The 24160-nt window shown below is 31.6% G+C and overlaps 1 protein-coding gene across 1 annotated transcript in view; it reads right to left on the bottom strand.

The window, feature by feature from the left end:
- Nucleotides 1–24160, bottom strand: part of LOC143193385 (lachesin) — a 362619-nt gene that overhangs the window by 91181 nt on the left and 247278 nt on the right. Inside the window, exon 4 of the mRNA XM_076399566.1 lies at nucleotides 18768–18953. Within this exon, the coding sequence (XP_076255681.1) occupies nucleotides 18768–18953 (186 nt within the window). The remainder of the gene's footprint in view (nucleotides 1–18767; nucleotides 18954–24160) is intronic.

Genomic DNA, 24160 nt, shown 5'->3' on the forward strand with positions numbered 1-24160 from the left:
AATAACGAGATCGATTTTAACAAAAAATTATGTAAAAAAATACGTGGGACAGTCTTAGAATGCTGGCTTGATTACTTCTACCCGGATTTACATATCGCAAAATTGAGTTGCTATATTGCAATCCCTAGCAGCTTATTTTATTTATCTCACAATATTCAAATTAGTAGATATCAATTTCTGTTTACCTAAGGTATTTCTAGAATTTAAAGAATGACAGAATGAATTATCAAAAGATATTTCCATCTTTATGTAAGTTTTCTGTATTAGATATTATTGAAATTGAATTCTCCCATTTATATAATTGTGATTTATTTGCATAAATTACTTTATTCAATCTAATTGACGTAAAAATTATGAATACGTAATTACTATAGTATAGCGCTCGTCAAAAATTGGCTTGATATTATATATAGAATTTGATGAAGATAAGTTTATATAAATATAATATGATACATAGTAAATTTATCGACTCAAATAAATATTTAATAAATCTAAACAGAAATTACTGGCAATATATCATTATTTGCTACTTATTTGATATACGGGATAAGATATTAAATATAAAGCCACAAAGAGTGACTTGAGAGTACAACAGTAAATTTCACTACAAATGTACTTTTTTAGGGTTCATTTTACATTGCTCATTATTTTAATAATAATAACGTATTGTTTATGTAGTTTAGCTGTGTTAAAAGATCATAAAATAGGCAAAGGAAAATTGATTGAGAGAAAAAAACTGTTTTTAAGATGGGAAGCTATGTTTGTCGTTTGTCATGATTGTAGTTGTCTTGATATGATACCTAAAAAATTCTATGTCAATCAATTACCACATTATATTGTTGATACTCCCTCACTGAACCGATTTTTGTCAACTGTTAAATTTAGTGCTGGTTTACAGATATCCCACTATGTTATAGTATTTACTAATGACAATTTTTCGCTTGTCTTCAATGAACTAAAGCGGCTAAAGTTCTGGAAATCACGAGCACCCCACAGTTGCATTAACCTGGATCAACATTACTCAATTCATCAGCTTGCGAAGCATTTAAAAGTTCTGCATCAATATTATGCCTTCAACTCTGTCATCTCCGACATTTCCATGAAGAATTTGTATTATATGAATCCATTTAACCCCGATCAAGTGGAAATAGTAGATACATACACTAAAATTCCAAACTTTTATCTAAACATGAATGGGTACAGGATGAACATATCTTTGTTTGCGGATTTTAATACCCCTCAGAGGGATGGCGTGTTCCTTGGTAGAGACAGTTTCTTGCTACAGACCATCATGGATTACGTTAATGCAACTTATGAAATTAAAGTACCAGTGGACAGATACGGTGAACATAACGAAACTTACAGTTCTGGCGCCATTGGTGAAATTGCACGTGACCTCGAGCACGGTTCATTCAACAGCAGAGTATGGGTGCCATTTTATTACTGGGTAATTAATTTTGAATTTTCCTATATATATATATATATATATATATATATATATATATCCATAGGGCATCACGGCTATAAGCTAAACATGAGTCATCTAAAAATAAACATAGAGTCGCCCAAGAACATATCGAACATAAGGAAATTTAAAAAAATAGTAATTTCATTAATTATTAAAAATTTGGAATACTAAAACATTTATATACACGATGGTTGTTTGGGATATTGTCCTTCCAGGTCCAAATGAACTGCTGCTGACACATTCGACAATAGAGTTTCATAATTTGGCCTATAATTGAAGGGTCGCGTTAACCGTTAACTTCTAAGAGCCTTGGAAGAGGGGCAGCTTTCAAGAACCTTGCTCCATTATCAGTATTACATATAGAACGTATATAACCATACAATAAGTAAAAATCAGAAATAAAAAGTGGCTTCTGTGATTGAAGCAATAAGTTGAATTGGCCAAGTTGCAGAACCTTTTGCTTCTACATGATGTGCAATAGGAGGCATATTACAAGAAATATTAAATTCTGGCTTTAGCAAATACTAATCTTTTGGTATTGGTTGAGACCTGAAAATTCACTCAAGCTATGAATTAGTGCACTCTATATATATATTCACCATGCCTTAGTGATGATGATGAATTAAACATTGCGACAAACCGGCGACAATAAGACACGCTCTTAAATATTATAATGTTTATAATAAATATAAAGTTTATTTATAAAAGGTGGGGAAAAGTTCCGCAACTATTTTGATTACGCGCCATATTGTTTATGTGATGTTTAGCTCAGTTTAGCTTTAACAGTTGTGTTGTGGAGACGTCCAAATTTTATTATGGATAAATATACGCCACAAGAACGAAGAGAAATAGTGACCATATTTCACTCAGCGGAAATTGCTTCCACGGTAGCGGGACTTTTGCCCTACCCCATGTATCAGAAAGTCACACACATAGGGTACTAAGGTAATCCCGCAGATGAAAACTACAATACTTAGATTGGAATGCTGGTAGACCTTAATGTTATTAATGTCTAAATCGCCGAAGATGAGCTGAAAGCTGTTATTACTATATATTACTATTATTACTATATAAAATATTTTAATTATAATTTATTACGTAAAGTAATTTGTACCACTTTTTGACCTCTTATCTTTTAAGTAAGCAAAAGTAAGGATTAGATTAGTCCAGTAAGGTAGGTTGTTGAGATGCTTCATGTTTAATACGATAAAGTATCTAATAAAAATCAAAAGAAATGGGTGAAACATTTTAAAACACTTTTGTTTGTGGTGATATTTCTCTCTATGAAAACTTTGTAAGAACCAAGTATGTGCAAACCCTTTCTCCAAAATCGACATACGTAACAAACGAACAGTCTTTATTGAAAATATATTATGTTTGCAATATTTCCGTTATAATTTTTAAAATATTCGATGAGTCTAGAAATACTGGGCTTGATTTTGGATGTAAGATTAAGGGTTGGTGATTTTTGGAATATTTTTTTGATCTTCCACATTTTCAATACAATTACTTTTTGATAATATCGATTCTAAAATAATCTACCAATAATTAGAATAGATACTGGACGTAATGGCTAATGTATTTAAATCATTTTATGTGGTAAAAATTAAACATATCTTTTATTCTGAATCTCCAATTGTGCTATAGGTGAATTTTAAAAAGAAAGTGGTTATCATATCTCTGTTAATTATGACTCTAGTCAAATTCTTGGAGATAAGTTAAAGAATATATTTAGTAAAAATATAAAAACAAAATATTTTATTTGTGTGCTAATTAAAATATTTTTTTATTTCAGGCTGAGCCTCTTTATCCTCATGGAGAAGAAATAGTTGTAGCTTTGGTACCTATAAAAGAAAAATCACTAACTTCATTCTTCAGGATTGTTAATATAAAATTATTAATTATCATAACAGTCAACTGTATTCTATTAATAATATATCTGAGAATTGTTAAACTTCCTGTTAGTGTAGTCGATATTGTAATGTACATGGAATTAATATTTATTGGACGATCTGTAAAGCTGTATCACACCAGATATTTTAGAATTTTGTTCTTAACTTTTCTATTAGCGTTTTTCTACTTTAACATGAAGATTCAATCTCAAATCATTAGCTTGTTTTCAGATCAGTCTTACTTATTACCCATAAATAATTTCAACGATCTTTTAAATACCAAATTTAACATCAATGCTAGAGAGGCAATCGTCAATCGCTACAAATTCGACAACTCTAACACGTTTTTCAACGAAATCAAATATAAACTTGTACCTAGGAACTCGGCGGATATAGAGAATGAAATCATTGAGTGTCAACATAATGTTTACATAACCAAAGGAAGCGAAGCTAATTACTACCTATCGAGACAAGCTCACGCTACGAAGATGCGGTGTTATGATGATCACATTATTATTTTTCGCATGTTGCTTTGTTACATCATCCGATACGGATCCCCAGTTTATGATATATTTAACAAATGTAACAGGAGATTAAATGAAGGTGGTTTTCACAACCTTTGGTCTTCATGGTTAGAACACCACCCTGAGCGATATTATGTTTCAGCGGACAGAATGATTTCTATTGAAGACATCTTGACAATTACTCAATATTATTTATATGGAATTTTCTTTGCTTTTGCAACCTTTATAATGGAAATATTGTACAAACAAATAAATAAATATTTACAATAAGTGTCCCTTTTTTTAATGCCGTTAATATTTCCGTTAATAGAGAATAACACATGTATACATGATATTGTAATATACAACAATCAGCAGCCCGTTTTTAAAATTGTTTGTAGTTTTTGAAATAGTCAATAAATTCATTATTTTACTATTTTGACTGTTAACGGTCATTTATGAAATTAAAAATATGAAATCAAAAATAAATAAAGGTTCAACTGAGCCTTTTGTGCTGCTTGTTATGTGTCTTAGACATTAGGGTCTAGCACTAAACGCTCATTATGCTTTCGTCCCAAATCCCTTAGTATCGCCCAAGTTTTCGTTATGTTTTGGAAAAATAATGTGAGCGCAGAAAGTTGTATTTTGTAATATGTTGAAAGTTGCGAACAATACTTTGAATGCCCATATTGTTGCTTCATTTGTTAAGAATTTTGAAAACTTTGCGTCAGCAATTCGTTTATTAGGTCCAATAAATATTTCTTCTTGAGTATTGTGTACATTGCATTTATAAATTGCTTTTTTAAGTACTATAATGCCGAATGAGCGCTTTGACGAAGTTCATAATAAGGCCAAAATGTGTTCAAAGAGGTGGTAATGAAACGTCCTGTTGATTCACAAGTGGTATTGAGAATATGTTCGGTTGTCCTGTATTGGCTCATAATAGGTACGACTCGACCAAATCTTTCTCACATAATGTATTAATGTAAATTTCATCTCAACTAAAAGTGCAGTAACCTGACATGTAAATCAATTAATACTTCGATATTAAATACAATTAATTTATTTCTCAACCTTTAGATCTCCACAAATTTTGTGTATTTAATCTTGGCCAAAATAGTACAAATTGTGTCATAGCATTCCTTGGTTTTAGTTGTAAGCAATCAGTTTTTCCAATGTACAGTAGAGCCATGAGTACGAGCAATATGCAGTCTTCAAGCTGTACTTAAAACGATCTATGAACAAATGCCATTTCAATCATATCAATCATCAAGACTGTTCTATATTTGAGTTCATTCAATTAACCTGAGGGACACAAAATTTGAACTAATGGTGCTCAAATCCACCAAACTGTTCCAGTTAGGAAACACTTAAAAATTAAAAAGAAAAATACCCTTAATCTATAAATTTCCAGCATAAACATCGCAATTCAGGGTTTAAGACCACCAAGGGCGGATTGCAGTTGCTGTGTTGCTGTGTTGCTGTACTTAACTTAAGGTTGCAGTACAGGATGAACGACCACTAGAAGCGGATTGCAGTAGTTTAGTATTTCCTCCATAGACTATTGGAAATCGGAGTAATCAATATTCGCTTCAATAATCAACCATTGACAGGATAGTATAGATATTTCGATAGAACAAATCATTTAGAAGATCAACAAAGTCAAACTGTAGGACGAAGTTGCAGGCGATCCTCAAAAATAATTGCATCTTAAGCGGTCCCGATGATACAGTGACCTCCTGGCCTCTTCTTTAATTAATATAAAATAGTATTTTAGAATAAATTGATAGTTTTTATGTTTTAAATCATTTTCTATTTCTTTAAATTTCATATAGTATAATGCATTTCTATATAATTTATTCTAGATAATAAAATATCATTCTTGAAGTTGTTTTATTAATTACGTTCATGGATTTAGGTGATATCTTTCTAAGAATATTTCACTATTATCAAAAATCTTTTCTTAGGTAAATTACGACGAATAAAAGTTTCAACTAAATTATACTGAAACATAATTATTTTTCACCAGAGAGCACCAAAACGTAATCAAGGTAAGGTTTCATAAATGTCACATAACTGTGATTTAACTAGCAGTTTTATTGTCTCAAATAAATATTTAATAAATATAAACATTTTTTCTCAAAATTTGCTCGTACTATATCATTATTTGCTACTTATCTGATATATTCGATAAGATAGTAAATATAAAGCCATAAATTGTAACTTTCAATATCTACTTATTATTTAACAGCCACAAATGTATTTCGTCAGAGCTCATGTTATATTGCTCATTGTATCAACATTAATAACATATTGTTTATGCAGTTTATCTGCGTTAAAATATAGCAAAACCGAGGAGGAAAAATTGATTGACAGAAAACTATTGTCTTTACGATGGGAGGCTATATTTATTATTTGTCGTCAATGCCAAAATCTTGATGTGTTACCCAGGAATTTTTATATGAACCAATTACCACATTATATTGTTGATACTCATTCTCTGAATCGATTTTTATCCACTGTTTAGTCCGCTGCAGGTTTACAGATATCCCATTACCTTCTGATATTTACTGGTGAAAATTTCTTGCTTTTATTTAATGAGTTGAAGCTGTTGAAGTTCTGGAAAGCTCGAGTACCCCACAGCTGTCTTATTCTAGATCAACGTTACTCAATGCAGCAGTTAGAAACTTATTTTAGAGTTCTTCACCAAAATTATGTTTACAACTCCATGATCACCGACATCTATATGAAGAAGATGTACTACATGAACCCATTTAAACCTGGTCAAGTGGAATCATCCAACAATTATTCTAAAGTTCCAAATCTCTATCTTAATTTGAACGGATGCAAGTTGAACATTTCTATGTTTGCGGACTTCAGTACCCCTCAAAACGACGGTAAGTTACTTGGAAGAGACTATTTCTTGTTAACAACCATCATGGATCATTTTAATGCAACATATGAGACCAAACCACCATTGGATAATAACAGATATGGCAGTTTTAACGAATCTTATACTTCTGGCTCAATTGGTGAGATTGCTCGTGGTATTGTACATGCTTCATTCAACAGCAGATGGTGGGCGCCATTTTACTATTGGGTAAGAGTTCTTTTCCTGTATATATCCTATTAGATCCATCGAATTAACTTTTATTATTTTTCATTAAGTTTACCAAGCCTACCAACTGGTCTAGGTTATTTTTTGATCAGTGCTTTTTAATATAGATGGGATAATATTGGGGTCCATATTATTTTGACGATGTTTCCTTAACTAGACAAGCTAGGCAAGCTTAACTTGACTTTTTTTTTGATAACATCTTTATTAGATATGCTTAGTATAATATTAATTAGAAATTATTAATTATTAATTATAAAATTATTAATAAAAACTTATTAATTCACAAGCAAGACGAGGGCTAGATAAATACATCAATAGTTATGTATTCCTCAATTATAAAATTACAATAACTGAAGCTATAGTTTACATTAAAGGTATATAATTCATATTGTTTAGTTTACTTCAATCTTCTGATTTCCTGCACGTTGTCGTATAATTAATCGAAGAATTTTGTTTTGGCAGCGTTGGATCAGCAGTTGATTTGACTTTTTGGTGAAACTCCATATTTGCACCACATAGCTTCATTTATACTGATTCAATTTACAAACTTGGCTGAATCACTAATGGTCCTTAGTCATCCACATTAAGTTTGTTTAAATTTTTCCGGTTGATGTTTTTCTGTTTTCATTTTAATCAATTAAATAGAAAAGCTATTAATCGTAAACCCCTAATAAATGTATGTCGCTCAGATGTAGAAGTAATATTTTACATCCTTATAGATCAGACTCTACTGGAATTGATAACATTTGCATTTCTTCTTGTTGTTTTGATCTGAAATATAAGTAAGCCCAAATATTCCTCCAAACTTCTTTTGTCTTCATTCATAGAACTGATGATGAAATAGATTGATGATATGTGGCTGAAAAACAAAAGATCTAACTGAGACTCTTTCATCTGTTCCTATTCGTGATGATCAAGTCAAAACATACTCATACAGTAATTATTGTTTTAAATAATCGTAATCTTTAAATATGCAACAGTAATATTTTTTTTAATTTTGGACAAAACAATCTTATTTATAATATGTCCTACGTAATTATATTTTTTGATATAATTTGATTATTGTTGGCATGGAAATTTATCATAAGATTTGAGGCTAATCCTCTCCCAGTTTTCCATATTGGCTAGATCTAGTACATAGGAATTTTTTTTGTCAAATCTATAAAACCTTAATATTCTTGAGTATTATTTTATATTTTAATTAAAATTAATACGGTTGAAAAGGTATTTTATTAGATAATTTAATACATTATTAAATTGTTATGTTATTTTTCCATTTCTAATTAAAATAATTTATATTTTAGGCAGAACCCCTTTACCCTCATGGAGAAGAAACTATTGTGGCTTTGGTGCCTATAAAGGAAAAACCGTTAACGTCATTCTTCAAAATTATTAATTTAAAATTAATCGTTGGCCTAGTGATCAATTCTACAATAATGATAATATATTTGAAGATCTTCAGACTTCCTATGAGTGTCGTCGATGTAATAATGTACATGGAATTAATATTTATTGGAAAATCGGTAAAAATCTACCATACCAAGTTTTTTCGAATTTTATTTATGAGCCTTTTGTTCGCTCTTTATTATCTGAACATTCAATTTCAATCTCAAATTATCAGCTTGTTTTCGGACCAATCTTACGCACTACCTGTAAACAATTTTAACGACCTTGTAAACACGAAATATAACATAAATATTAGAGAGGCTGTAGTTAACTACTATAAATCAGATAATTCTAACACATTTTTTAATGATATCAGATCGAAAGTTGTGCCTAGAAACTGGACGGACATACGGGATGAGATAATCGAATGCCAACAAAACATTTATGTCTCCAAAGCAAGCGAAGCTAATTACTATCTATCGAAACAAGCTCACGCCACAAAAAGGCGGTGCTATGATGATCACATTATCGTTTTTCGTGTGCTACTGTGCTATATTATACGGTATGAATCACCGTTTTATGATATATTGAACAGATTAAACAGGAGACTAAACGAAGCTGGTTTTCATCCTTTTTGGTCATCTTGGTTGGTACATCATCCTGAACGGTACTATGTTACTGCGGATAGAATGGTATCCATTGAGGATATCCTTACCATAACTCAGTACTATTTGTACACTATGGCTTTTGCATTTGTAACCTTTATAATGGAAATATTTTACAAACAAATAAATACATGTCTACAATATGTTTAGTCTCTTTTTAATACTACTAACATTAACAACAATTGTGAAACTGTTTGTTTCAAATTTTGTATATACATTGAAGAAAGATAGAGCACGGTAATTAGAATTTAATATGTTATCTAAAACTAGCTAGTGGAAAACGATTTTTATACATATTTGTATGGGCATTGCTCAGTTAAATTATATCACAGTGGTTGGTATAAAAATGACAAAGATTAGATCTGTTTTCAGCGAACTCAAAAATATCCCACTTTCACAAATATATTAAAAAATTGTTATAATTTATTCTAACATTGGGAAATCAACAGTAATAATAACATAATTGTAAATTAAGATTGCACTAAGCATATCGAATGTAAGATGTAATTAATAAAAATATAGTCTAACCAAACTATTCTAACCTCACAAATTTTGTTTATTCCACATCTCTTTATTATTTCGTACATTAATATCACAATTATTGGTACATAATAAATTGCTAAATTAATATAAATACAATATAGGTTTTCTAGAAGAAAGTCCTGAGGAGTGTTATAGGTGCACGCAGCTACTGGAGCACTGATTATATACACCGAGACCTTCATATAGCGACTAGCGACTATGAGCCAGAAAATACAAAAAGCAAGAGAATAGCAAGGAGAGATAAGAAGTAACCCCATTCTCATGTCAATATCGAAGTCTTACAAGTCTTGGATAACACCATAACAGTACACAGACTCAAAAGTATCAATTCATTTCATCTTGTGTAGTCTGTAGTGTAGTAGTGTAGTAATATGTCTTTAACTGAAAACAACAGTGTTAATACATAAATATTATTGCACCAGAGACTAAGATATTACCGGTGGGTCCTCCTAGATATAACACATACCAAGGTTTAAGTCATTATAAAGACATATTATGTATTACTCGGGAACAAGTAGCAACAATGTAATAAATAGGTAGGTAATAAAAAATGAATTAATATTTTAAACAGAGTTGGGTTTAATCCTCCGTCTTTATCATGCTTAGATTTTAAAAGTTTTTCGTTTCAAGTGGTTTTTAAGGACTGTAGTAATCAGATTGTATATTTCCTGAATGATTCTTGCAATTTTATTTCTTACTATGTCAGGTGCCTTCTTCATATTAATACATGCTAGACATATCTGTTGTTTTTTTTTGAGTTGTCTTATACTGAAATATATTCTACTATTCTATTAGAGGCTCTATACTACAATTTTAGAAAATTTTCTATAATTTTTTTGAAAGTACTTTATATTTATAAAGTATTTTTAAGTATTTTTGAAAGTATTTTATTTAAGAGTCTCCTTTTTACCAATGAGGTTTTATCTGGATTAGACCTACTGTTTAATGTGAGCTCTGAATCACGGTCCTCCACATTAAACCTATAACCTGGCGAGTGACTAACTTAAAAATCATTCCAGAAGATATCCGGCCTTACCCAGTCTGGTTACTGGAGTGAAAGGGATCATTTTCCCTGTCGGATTCTGTACTCTTGCCTAGTACAATCACAAATATTAAACAATCACAAACATAAATTTTCGATCATGCCCACGCAGGATTCCAATCCGGGGCTATCGCAATTGTAGTTGGATCGCCCTGACGCCCTTAACAATTGCGGCAACTAAGCGGACTTTGTATAATTTTTGCTCATATATTTTCATGGTTATGTACAAGAGAATAATTCATTTAAACTTATTATTATATTTTTACAGTTTTTTTTATCCTCATTTTTACTCAATACATCAGAAAAATAAGTACTATATATCAATCCTGTGGAATCTGTTCCTTTTTTTACAATTCCATTGTGAATTTCCACTAATAATACAGTAGTTTTTTGGCCTTTTCATCAGCTTTTCTAATACAATATTATCTTGATCGGCGCCCTTTCTCTTTAATTTCTTTCTTCTTCTTCATTTCTTCTTCTTTTTTCTTCTTTTTTATTCACTTTCATTTTTCAATTTTTATATTTTCTATATTTTAACTTTATCTTCTTGTTGATCGATAACTTTTTTCGTATGTTGCTTTCTGCGTACAGTGAAATTCTTGAAAGTATTCTTTCCATCTCGATTGTTTTCCATTTTTCAACTTCTTTATCGATAGCTCTTAATATATATTATATTTTGGCTATTTTTTCGTCATAAGACTGTGAATATTCTTTACGTTTTTGTAAGTTTAACATTACAATGCCTACATGTGAGTCTTTTTTCAATATCTTTTTGCAAAACAGTCACCGATTTATAAAACAAAGAAGTGGTGCAAAAAACCTTACGTATGAAAAATATCGCACCCATTTTTCTGAGAGATATGGTTGTGTCAGCGATATTGATCTAAAATCTAAAAAACAGTATCAGCTCAATGAAATAGGTGCTCCGAGCACCTAGCTGAAATTTGAACTGTTATTTGAATTCACCAATATAAAACTATACCAAGGAAGAAAAATGATAGGCAAATTATTCAAATATTGAGTGCGTATGTGCTTATCGGGAGCCAATGCGCCTGTTTATTGGTATTTAAAATATGGACCACAAGAAAATATATAGCTCTCTACATTCCTCTTCAGCTCTATCAACAGAAAAGATAAGTTTGTGGTATTGCCTCATTCTAGTATATTAATTTCAATCTTATTGCTACTATACAGATAATTTCAGTGGATATTGAAATTCAGTAATTGGAATATTTGTATGATGAAAACAGCTTATTAAATATAAAGTTATAGTTTTATGGCAAACAAAAAAATTTTTGTTGCATTATATTGATTTTAAAGTTTAAAAATATCTGATTGAAATACATATAATTCCAGCTGATACTTATTTGGACGAAGAATAATTTCAATTACATTTTGATTTCTCATTACAAGAAATTATTCAAATAAGTTTACAGAGATATATATATATTTCGATATATAATTTTATAGACTCTTATAAATATTTAATAAACAAAAGTACATATATCCAAATTATGATAGTAACATGTCATTATTTGCTACTTATTTGATATATCCGATATAAAGCTAAATATAAAATCGTAAAGGGTGACTAGAAACAACAATATCAATTTGTTTTTGAACCATTCCAAATGTACTTATTCAGAGTTCATCTCATATGTCTTGTAATATTAATAATGACAATAAGATATTGTTTATGCAGTTTAGTTGTGTTAAAAGACCACAGAGTTGGTAAAGAAAAAATTATCGATAGAAAAAAGCTGTTTTTATGATGGGAGGCTATATTTATTGTTTGTCATGACTGTAGTTATCTGGACGGGATACCCAGGAACTTCTATATAAATCAGTTGCCACATTATATCGTCGACACTCGATCACTGAATCGATTTTTATCAACTGTTAAATTCAGTGCAGGTTTACAAATATCTCATTACGTTATAGCGTTTAGTAATGATAATTTCTCGCTTATCTTCAATGAACTAAAGGGGCTAAAGTTTTGGAAATCAAAAGCACCCCATAGTTGTATTAACCTGGATCAACATTACCCAATTTATCAGCCAGCGGAGTATTTAAAGATTCTGCATCGAGATTATGCTTTTAATTCCGTTATTACTGACATATCGATGAATAATTTATACTATATGAACCCATTTAAGCCCGACCAAGTAGAAATGATAGACAAGTATTCTAAATTTCCAAACTTTTATCTAAACATGAATGGGTACAGGATGAACATATCAATGATTCCAGATTTCAGCACTCCTCAAAAGAATGGCGTGTTCCTTGGTAGAGATAGTCTTACGTTAGAGACCATTATGAAATATGTAAACGCAACTTACGATATTAAGTCACCGACGGATGATAAAAGACATGGGGATTATAATGAATCTTATATTTCTGGCTCCATCGGTGAGATTGCTCGTGGTATTGTACATGCTTCATTCAACAGCAGATGGTGGGCGCCATTTTACTATTGGGTGAGGATTTTTGTAGTTTTTAGTGTCTGGTATATTAGGTCCACACAATTTATTTTTCTAATATTTTAAACATATCCATAATTTTTGCATTGTTCCAGTCAGACTCTGCTGAATCGCTATTTTTGGTCTTGTTTTTAATTATCAGATAAAAGTTTGTATCAGTTTTGTCAGGATTAATCTCACATATATTTGAAGGGATTTATAGAAACTATACTTCTTAACTAATTTTTGCAGTCTTTCAAATACGAAAGTTCCTATAGGTCACATTTGAAATTATGTTAGTGGTAGATTTTCTAATTATTCTCGCAGAACTAGTAATCACATCAGAGGTGGTTAGAATAAAAATTATAGTATTGTTTTCAAATTAAGAATGCAAATATGCTTCCTTTGATTTTAGTTTTACTATAATTAAAAATTATATGAACTTATAGATTGATGATTATAATAAATCAGCCATTGGTTATTTATTAGCGTTGGGAATTATTGATTGTTTTCAGTCGATAGTCGCAAAAGAGCCTAAAGAGCCGATAGTCAAGAAACTAGCGACTGAAAATAGTAATTACTATTATTTAAATGCAAGGTTCGGCTGTTTTTTTTTAATTCGTGATATCAGACAAAGATGTACGAACGCTTTCCTGTATAAATTGTGACAGAGGAAAGAAAGGAGGGAGATAATTGCTTGGAGCAGTTAATTTTATTTGTATTTATATTTTCCAATTACTTTAGAATTACTTTTATATATGAATGTTTTGTGGATCTGTATAAAGGAATGGAATTTTTCTGTGGTATTTTAATATGCTAATTGCTATTTTTAAATAATATACTATAATAAACATAGACAATACAATAGAACTTTTAAAAAACCCAAAAACTAAAGATGTACATTAATGATAAATACTAAATAAAAATTAAACCTATATTAAATCATAGAAAAGTGAGTAGTCGAATATTTCCCATTATTGCCATAAAAATAGTTAAAAGTATTTTTCTATATATCATTCACAATGTAAACCTTTTTACCATATTACATTAACATTATTGAAAATATCGTTTCAAAGTTCTACTATATTAATATACAATATATTGTTATTTACAAACTATCAAAAAAATCATAAAACTATATATATTACATATAAGTCTATGTAAGCATAAATTGGGTACATTTTTGTTATGGTCGCGCCTAGAACGACAGAGCCAAAACATTAAAAATCAGTCGAATGAAACTAGTAGAATAAAAGATAATAACTAAAAGTACACGACTTAAATAGTTGACAGTAAAAAGTAACAAAACAATTGGACCAAAAATAGCGACTGAAACAGTCGATAGTAAAAAGTAGTCAATTACTAAACAGTCGATGGTCTTTTTCAGTCGATAGTTATTCGGTCGATAATTATAAATTTATTTATATCTTATATATAAATATCTTATTTTCTCATCTGTAATTTCCTAAGATCATTTTGATATGTAACTACATTAGTATATCAATATCATAAGTATATATCATTCTGTATGGTAAAATATTAAACAATTTATTCTGAATTTTTAGTTTTTAACATTTTTAATGAATAAAAACAAAAGCGGTTATCATATACACTTCAATTATAACCCTGGTGAAATTCTTGGAGATCCAGTTATGCAACATATTTAAAAAAAATAAAAATAAAATACTTTATGTATGATTAAAAAATGTATTTCCATTTCAGGCTGAGCCGCTTTATCCTCATGGAGAAGAAACAATCGTAGCTTTGGTACCCATAAAAGAAAAACCGTTAACTTCGTTCTTCAAGATTATTAATTTAAAGTTAATAATTGGCCTGGTAATCAATTCTACCGTAATGATAATATATTTGAGGGTCTTTGGACTTCCTGTAAATGTCGTCGATATTGTAATGTACATGGAATTAATCTTTATTGGGCGATCTGTGAAATTGTACCATACCAAGTTTTTTCGAATTCTATTTATGAGCCTTTTGTTCGGGCTTTTTTATCTGAACATTCAGTTTCAATCCCAAATTATCAGCTTGTTTTCGGATCAGTCTTACGCATTACCGGTAAACAACTTCAATGATCTGCTATATACGAAATATAACATTAACGTTAGAGGAGCTATTATCAGTCATTTTAAATTCGATAATTCGAACAGGTTTTTTGATGATATCAAATCGAATGTTGTGCCTAAGGACTGGACGGACATACGGGATGAGATAATTGAGTGCCGACAGAATATTTATATAGCCAAAGCCAGCGAGGCTAGTTATTATCTATCGAGACAGGCTCATGTTACAAAGAGACGGTGTTATGATGACCGTATCGTCGTTTTTCGTGTGTTGCTTTGCTTTATTATCCGGTATGGATCACCGTTTTACAATATGTTGAACAAATGTAACAGGAGATTAAATGAAGCTGGTTTACACCATTATTGGACGACTTGGTTGGAACATCATCCTGAACGTTACTATGTATCAGCAGATCGAATGATATCCATTGGAGATATACTAACCATAACGCAATATTATTTATATGGAATTGTTTTTGCCTTTATAGTATTTATAATGGAAATAATTTCTGAACAAATAAATAAATGTGTACTATAATCAGTTTTGTTTTTAGTATGATCACTTTGTAGAATCTTTGTAGCATTTGCTTTGACTATTATGTAGAAAGGAGCACTTTTTATGAGATTGTCCATGATAATGAGTGATGTTCGCGTTTGTTGTAATTTGTAGCATTAAATAACTTTATGGTACGCTAGGTTATGTTCTAGTTCATTTGAAACTTTAACTAATAGGGTTACTGATATTCTCAGTGAAAGAAAATAAGTAAATGGGAGACTTGATTGAATAATTAAAGAAAAAAATGTCTATATATATTAAAGGTGTTATCAAAGGGTGTTAATCGGCTGAAAAAAAATCACTATCAAAGTCATTATCTAAGGAAAAACGAAAATTAACAAAGTTTGAATTGTATATTCCATGAATAGAACAAAGTGAAAACATATAGGCTAAGGCAGATAGCTCAAAAGAAAAAAGTCATAAAATAACAAATCATCACAACAAATCAAAACATAAAATAAGAAGAGCAAGCAAACCATTACAAATGTACTTGTGTAATGTACTTTCCAGTTAATTTAGCGAATTTGAATCTGATGACATAATTTTTTATGTATTAACTGATACTATCAAGTCTTCTTACGAACTTAATGATACGCTTGAAATTACGGGTGTATATAGTTTAAAAATAAATGAGGAACAATCAACAAGTTCATATATATTCTGATATCTATAAGCTCGAAGAATTTTATTGCGTGTGTGCAGACTTCGTCTGTTTCTTTCCAAGTTTGCATCGAATTGACGTTATTTGACGATATCTATAGATAATTAGAAAAATCTGGACGAGTTTGTGGAATACAGAATGAATTTATTCTTGATTTATTTTCATTCTACTTTCTATGGTATATACAACGAGCAAGCAAGTTAAACATGTTTCCTTACAAATTATTACACTTTTTCTGGTACCCTAATGTGATATAAAACAAGTCAAATGATCACCGTCACGTCTGTAGCCAGGATGGGTAAGACTAGATGTCTTCTGGGATGATCTTTAGGTTGGTTCTTCACCAATCGCTAGGCTTAGTGGTGAGTACCGTGGTATGGAGCCCACATTAAGCAGCAGGTCAACTTATTGAAAAATTATATTTAACCAGACCCTTTTTTGAATTCAGTAATAATTACCTTAGATAAAGACAAATCGCTTCTTGTGTTTGTACTTCGGAAATAAAACGGATATATTTCCAGTACGGTTTTTGTAATATATCTTAAAGCAATATCCAAGGCTGTCACGGCCAAACAAAAATATCCCTGTTTAGTTAGACAGAGCAAATGGTTATATCTTGAAATATGAATGAAAATTAAATAATGACAAATACTCCTTTCGCAAAACAGCAATTTTAATATTTTATGTAAATGTAATCTTGCGAGAATTCGCGCCGAAAAACAAGAAAAGGTAATTTGTTTTTTAAATTAAAAGTTGGTCGTTGAAATTAGGTTTCGGTACGGAAAGCCTTTCTGTTCTTTGTCTTGGGCGATATTTCGGCGTGAAGATGCGGGGAAAAAATCACTAAAGGTGAGAAATGATTGCCGTCGTCTGCCATCGAGGTTACACGGTGAATCTCTGTTCGTGTCATTGTCTTGCGATTGCGTTCTGTTTATGAAGGTAATGTATTAATATGTTTTTGTAATCTTTGAACTAAGATTACGTTAGAAAATCTATTATAGAACTAATTTTATATCTTCTGATCTCTCTGATATCAAGCTTTATAGCTATACATGTCATATTTTGCCAAGTAAAACCGCGATAGTTTTATACTACTTTGAAAATGTCAAGTTCTGTTCCTGAAATCGTGCATTTTCGGTATGCATTACATTTTTTATTTAATCAAAAGGCTAAAACTTTTGCGATTGAAGAAATGTGACCCAAGAAAATATTAGTGGCAGATTACGAACAGTGAGGAAAATCCAAAATATGGGAAGAAGGGTGTCACATCAATTGAATAACAGGCAAATAAAAAATCGAAAAATCGCATGTGAAGTCATTTTTGAACCGAATAGTGATGATAATGATGAAAAGTGCATTTATTTTGGATACCCCAAGCGCAAGAAATCATGTTTGTCTCCTGGCGAAGCCGCCCGATCGACTCCAAGACCAAATCGTTTTGGTTACACGACAATATTCTGTGTTTGGTGGGACCAGAGTAGCGTGGTGTATTACGAACTCTTGAAATCTGGTGAAACACTTAATAGTGATCGACAATAAATGGTCAACTCGAACCACGCATTCATCAAAAAATGTCCAGAATGAGCCCGAAGACCGGTAAACCGAGTTTACAGCACCATAACGCGCTGTGTGATAAATCCAAACTTGTCAAGGAAACTTCTATCCAGTTTTCGCATCAATGCGACATGCACTTTGCAGAGCAGCACTTCGCCAATTTCGAAGAAGTTGGAAAATGGCTCAATAAATAGTTATTTTGGAATGGCATCCATAAATTGCCTGAAAGACGGGAAATATGTATAGATTCAAAAGGACAACACCTTGAATAAATTAAAAAATGTCCATATTCTTGAACATTATGTTATTTTTAGCGCAGAACCGGGTTTTAAAAGTAAATAATGATAACCTTCAAAAATCTTTCATATTTTCGAACATGAAGGTTTATTCTTTTTATTTCAGGCCGACCAAGTTATTATGGACCCAAATATGGAATATCGTTGTTTAACCAAGATGCAGTTGCTAATTGTAATTTTACTAGTAAGTCTGTCATTAAAATCTACATCGATTATTGGACTGAAATACATAATATGTGTATATTCACGGATCATCTGCCTTAACCTGTCTGAAAGGAAAACGTTGTTGCAGCAACATTTGACTTTCAAACAAAACACCCTTATGGTCATATCCACTTCTCTAGATTTAGAAGACATTTGGAAATATTAATTGATTTTGATTTTTTTTCGATCTAGTACTACTTTTTTTAGATCTAAGAAATTCTTTTAATTTGAAAAGATGCTAGGCATTGAAATTCAATAAATACTTCAAACTTTCAGCACCTTCATACTAAGAAAAATGAACAAAACTCGTATTAATCTCAACTGATCGCGGAAATAAGAACTTACCTGACTTTTCATTGGATCGGTATTAATTTGGCACATGTATTGTCCTCGATCTTCTTCTTGGATACTTTTAATGTGCAAATTCCACGTTGTGTGATCATTATGGGACACGGATATCCTGGGATTATGAGTAATGACGTGGTCGTGTATGGCTTGAATAGCTTTGGTGTCAGCTTTCACCCAACCAACCTGAAAAATAACGTTGGTGTTCTATTAATCAGAAATTAATTAGTAATTGATATGTATCATACAAATGGACAAAATCATTTGAACACCTGACATTTGCAAAATAATTAAACAAGCAATTAACAAAGTGTTTAAATTCATAGAGTGTTTATACTAGTTTTCAGTGAAATTTTGTCCCATTGTTGTATCAAAACATCAGACAAGTGCTTCAATGACGTTTGCGATGGAAACCTACACCTCATTCTCTTCTGTAAAACTCATCCTGGAATATTGTAGTGTTTATTTGTTACATTAAAAGCTTCTTTTTTGAAGACGTCGAGATATTGATTCGCAGTAATTTGGCTAAAGATGCGAATGAGAGAACCAACTAAATAGTACAATATTTCCGCTCAAGTGATAACGGAACCTTTCTCATACTTGACTCTAGGTAGCTTCAGTAAGTGTGGATTCTTTTGAGGTTATCCATATATAAATACGGCTAGATACAAACAATACAAATACAAACGTAGAAGATAGTAAGTTTCAGAATCGTAGTCTTTTCATGAATGTTAGCTTTGTGGAGCTCCCGCTGTAGAATTTTTATCGGAACAGTTTTAGTATTAAGTGAGTGCTGAGTTCTGCTGTCGCCTTTGCCACGGTAGTTTTTTCTACTGTGGCATGTCTCTGTAAGTTAACTTTGGGTTTAGCAAACTATTTATCTTCGCTCATGGTGTTTCACCATATTTTGAGTATCAGAAATTTCATTGCCTATAATATACTCAAATATAACCTACAAAACTTGGGGTAGAGACTGGAGAATGTATACGCGTCACCTTATTTACACAGAGTCAGTGTTGTCAACATGCCACAAGACGTACTATGTTGCATGGTGTTATTCTTACCAATCCCTTGTATTGTCAAACGGTTAATGAATATGATTTTGTAACATTATAACTTCACAAGGGATTAAATATTGAATTTTAGTTGAGTGATAGTCAACCCCGATATTACAGCAGTGTATGACTATATAATCTACTCGATGCGTATTTTGATGTGTACCCTTCATCGATGAAAACCGATTATATTTTTTTCTGATTCTGATTATTTTCAAACAAGCCCGGTGTAATTTTTGAGGGGCAACAACACATTTTAATCCCCGAAAATTGTAAACATTTCCGGTATGATTGTGCACTTTGATAAATGCGAAATCATATTTTGTTTTCTGTTTTTAACTTAGTTACACTGGATATTTTTTTCACATTTTTATGGATGAATATGGATTACACTCGATTTCAGATATTCCCGATTAATTATTATCTTTTCAATATAAACGGATTCTTTTAAAGTAATTAATAAAATCATATAAATGCTAACAGTACTTGATTGTAAGTATTATTAATGAATATTGAATATTGGTGCTGCTGCAGAAATTATTTATTTTCGAGCTTCTGTAATAAATTAAGCGATCCCAAAAGTATTTGCGAAAGATTGGATTGGATCTATTGTAAACCCATCCGTCAGTAACTTTCTCCATCGCGAAATTTCTAGGTAACACTTTGTAGCGACCTTGAGGCATATCAAATTTTATATAGTGGAATAACGGTCTACAAAATACCCAGAAATATAATCCCAGATGTTGAACACGGGCGGGGTGCCAGCAGCGCCAACTAGCCAACGTGCCATCATAGACTACCCAAGCCTCGTCTCCAGGTAATACCGTTGTTATCCGTTTTATCTATTTTGTATATCCTATATTTTTTTATCTTTTCAATGAATAACGGTCACATAATGTAAACACCACTGTTTCATTTCGTTTTACCTCCATTCACCGAGCCATTTAATCATCAACGTCTCGACTAAACATTTCTTTCGGCGCTATGTTTAAATCATAATGTCTTCCTTCGCTCGCCGTCTCCGTCATATTGGCAGACAGTTTGATTTGAAAGGCTTTGGGCAGCTTCGGCCGGATACCGACTACGGATTAGTCACAGAGCAGCTCCACAAGCTAGGTACCGATTACAGTCACCGTAGACTGGTTATGTCTTCGCCGAGGTATCAGAATTGCCAACGTCTCGTCGAAATAAGCTACCACGTCGTCGAACAATCGATCCTCCTACAGAGTCGATTACGGGAGCCCTGTCCAGAAAACAGCTTATTTTGAACGTCGTTGATCGATCACATTCATGTACCAAAGCAATGATGAAGCAACTGTATCTGTAGGGCCGGAAGATATCAACAGCCGTACCAGATCGCAACCGTACCAACCACAACCGTTTCGATTTATCGTATGTTTCAAAGCCTTCTTCATGCAGCACATTTTGTTTGGTATCTATGTATTTTGTATTTGATTTTTTTTCATATATTTTTGTATTTTTATTTGTTTGAAATAATTGTATGTAAAATTCTGACAGGAGAGTATGTAGCGACCTTGAGGCATGTCGAATTTTACATAGTGGAATAACGGTCTACAAAATACCCAGAAATATAATCCCAGATGTTGAACACGGGCGGGGTGCCAGCAGCGCCAACTAGGACCCGATAAGGAATAGCTGGCAATCCCGAGATGTTTATCTAGGATGTTATTGAAGGGTATTTACGATCATTCAATAACCGACCACCGTTGAGTTTGGACGTTCCACCATCGACTGCCCAAGCCTCATCTCGTACTCCTCGTCTCGTTACCTCGCCAGGTACAGCGCTGTTATCCGTTTTATCTATTTTGTATTTTCAATAATTTTTATCTTAAAGCCTAAAGAATAACTTTTCAAACTGGATGGTTAATGCAAAAATGATTCCCTTAAGAGTCATATCCGAATAAAGTCCTTATCCTGTATGTTCTTTCATCAATGTGCTTTGGGTAATTTATAATAATAATAATTTATTTTAATAACTATTGTTTCTTTATTTTGAAATTTTTGGATTTTATGTCCCTCTTTGTTTTCAAAATGAGGGTTTCAGCACCGTAAAGGCACTCCAGCATTATTACATGTTTATACTGATGTCTCCGTTCTGTATATGTAGAGATACATTTCTTTGGGGCATCTTTCTATTATAAGTCTAAAAGCTGTATCCACTTTTTAACAGCGAATCATATTAGCGATCCTTTCCAGTCCAGTTCATTCAATAATTTCGCCCAAATATGTGAAATGAATAACTGATAGGATTTTGCCGTATTTAGTTTCTAAAAATGTTGGTGTTACTTTATTTCCAGTCTAAATATTGTTTTGTCAAGTGAGACTTGAAGACCTACTTTTTCTACTATCTTTTTTAGAATCTTTATTTCTTTTTTGGCTCATTGACAGTTAGAGTGAGTTAAAATCGCCAGGTCATCTGCAAAAGCCAAAAAGTCTATCGTAATTTTCGTTTCTCCTAATTTGATTGGCTGGTCAATTTTAAGATCCGACTTTATATTGTACCACTGTTGGATTGCTTTGTATATTATATATATATATATATATATATATATATATATATATATATATTTATGTATATATATAAGAGTCATATCCGAATAAAGTCCTTATCCTGTATGTTATTTCTTCAATGTGCTTTGGTTAATTTATAATAATAATAATTTTTTTTAATAACTATTGTTTCTTTATTTTGAAATTTTTGGATTTTACAACGTCCCTCTTTGTGTTCAAAATGAGGGTTTCAGCACCGTAAAGGCACTCCGGCATTATTACATGATTATACTGATGTCTCCGTTCTGTATATGTAGAGATACATTTCTTTGGAGCATCTTTCTTTTATAAGACTAAAAGCTCTATCCACTTTTTGGCAGCGAATCATATTAGCGATCCTTTCCAGTCCAGTTTGTTGAATAACTTCGCCCAAATATGTGAAATGAGTAACTGGTTGGATTTTGCCCTATTTAGTTTCTAAAAATGTTGGTGTTACTTTATTTCCAGTCTAAATATTGTTTTCTCAAGTGAGACTTGAAGACCTACTTTTTCTACTATTTTTTTAGAATCTGTATTTCTTTTTTGGCTGATTGAGAGTTAGAGTGAGTTAAAATCGCCAGGTCATCTGCAAAAGCCAAAAAGTCTATCGTAATTTTCGTTTCTCCTAATTTGACTGGCTGGTCAATTTTAAGATCCGACTTTATTTTGTACCACTGTTGGATTGCTTTGTATATTAATGGGGAGACTACGTCACCTTGCCGCAGTCCTGTTTTAGTTTTGTCTGGTAATTGAAATTCGGTAAAGAGATTCACGGTCCACAGAGTCACACATTTTCTTACTATAAAGTTTCTGTTGTTTGAGAATTAATATTTGTGAAATAATATAATATAATATATATATATATATATATATATATATATATATATATATATATATATATATATATATAAATCATATGTAAAAATAAAATTTAGTTTTATCTTTCAACTCTAACACATTTTTTAGTACTTTCACAAACCGAACACGTAAAAAATAACCCACTGGCTCCCAACAGACCGCCAAAAAACGAAAGATTTACTTTCCGAATGTCCTAATCGTAAATATTTAAAAAGAAAATTACGAAAACGTCGCGACCGGGCATGTTTTTACACGAATGTATAATATTTCTTATTTCTTTCGTATTACTTAGCGTGCCTGCTAATATGGAAGTGACAGATGCACAAACACGGCCCACGGAGGACACGTTTAGAATAAGGAATGCGCGCGTGAAAACAATCTTAAAGAGAGTTCCGTATAAGCTCGATAGAATCTAAGATTAGAAACAGTCGAATTTCGGATTACACGCCACATTTTGGAAGATGATACGGTGACGTTTAGTTCGTTTTTCCGTCCTATATAAGCGCGGAGAACGGGCTTTATCGGACATTCTATGCAGAGGAGATGGTGTTGGAGCTTCTTGGTATATTCGGAATGGCTCTGTTACGTGTCCGATTATTCGATTGGCCTGTCTCAGTTGGTTGTCTCGAAAATGAACAAATATAATCATTAAATTATACCTCTTGATACGTCAAGTAATTTATTAATCAATTCCTTCAAAATATAATAGTAAAAATGAATGAGTATATGAATATAATTAATAATGTTGGAATACATTCGTAGCGTTTCATAACAGCTGGGGTATCTAATATAGCACTTGTTGTTTCCCCGAACAATCTTATAAGTATAAAAAGTAAATTAAAAATAGTTTTATTGTACATATATCATATTCTAACCTGACAAAAAGGGTTTTTAAGAAGTTTTATCTTATTATTTTAACCATTATTACCC

This window comes from Rhynchophorus ferrugineus, unplaced genomic scaffold (genome assembly GCF_030347505.1).
Source record: "Rhynchophorus ferrugineus isolate W39M unplaced genomic scaffold, kcgeb_rfMv2 rfM3, whole genome shotgun sequence".
NCBI classification, from domain to species: domain Eukaryota; kingdom Metazoa; phylum Arthropoda; class Insecta; order Coleoptera; family Curculionidae; genus Rhynchophorus; species Rhynchophorus ferrugineus.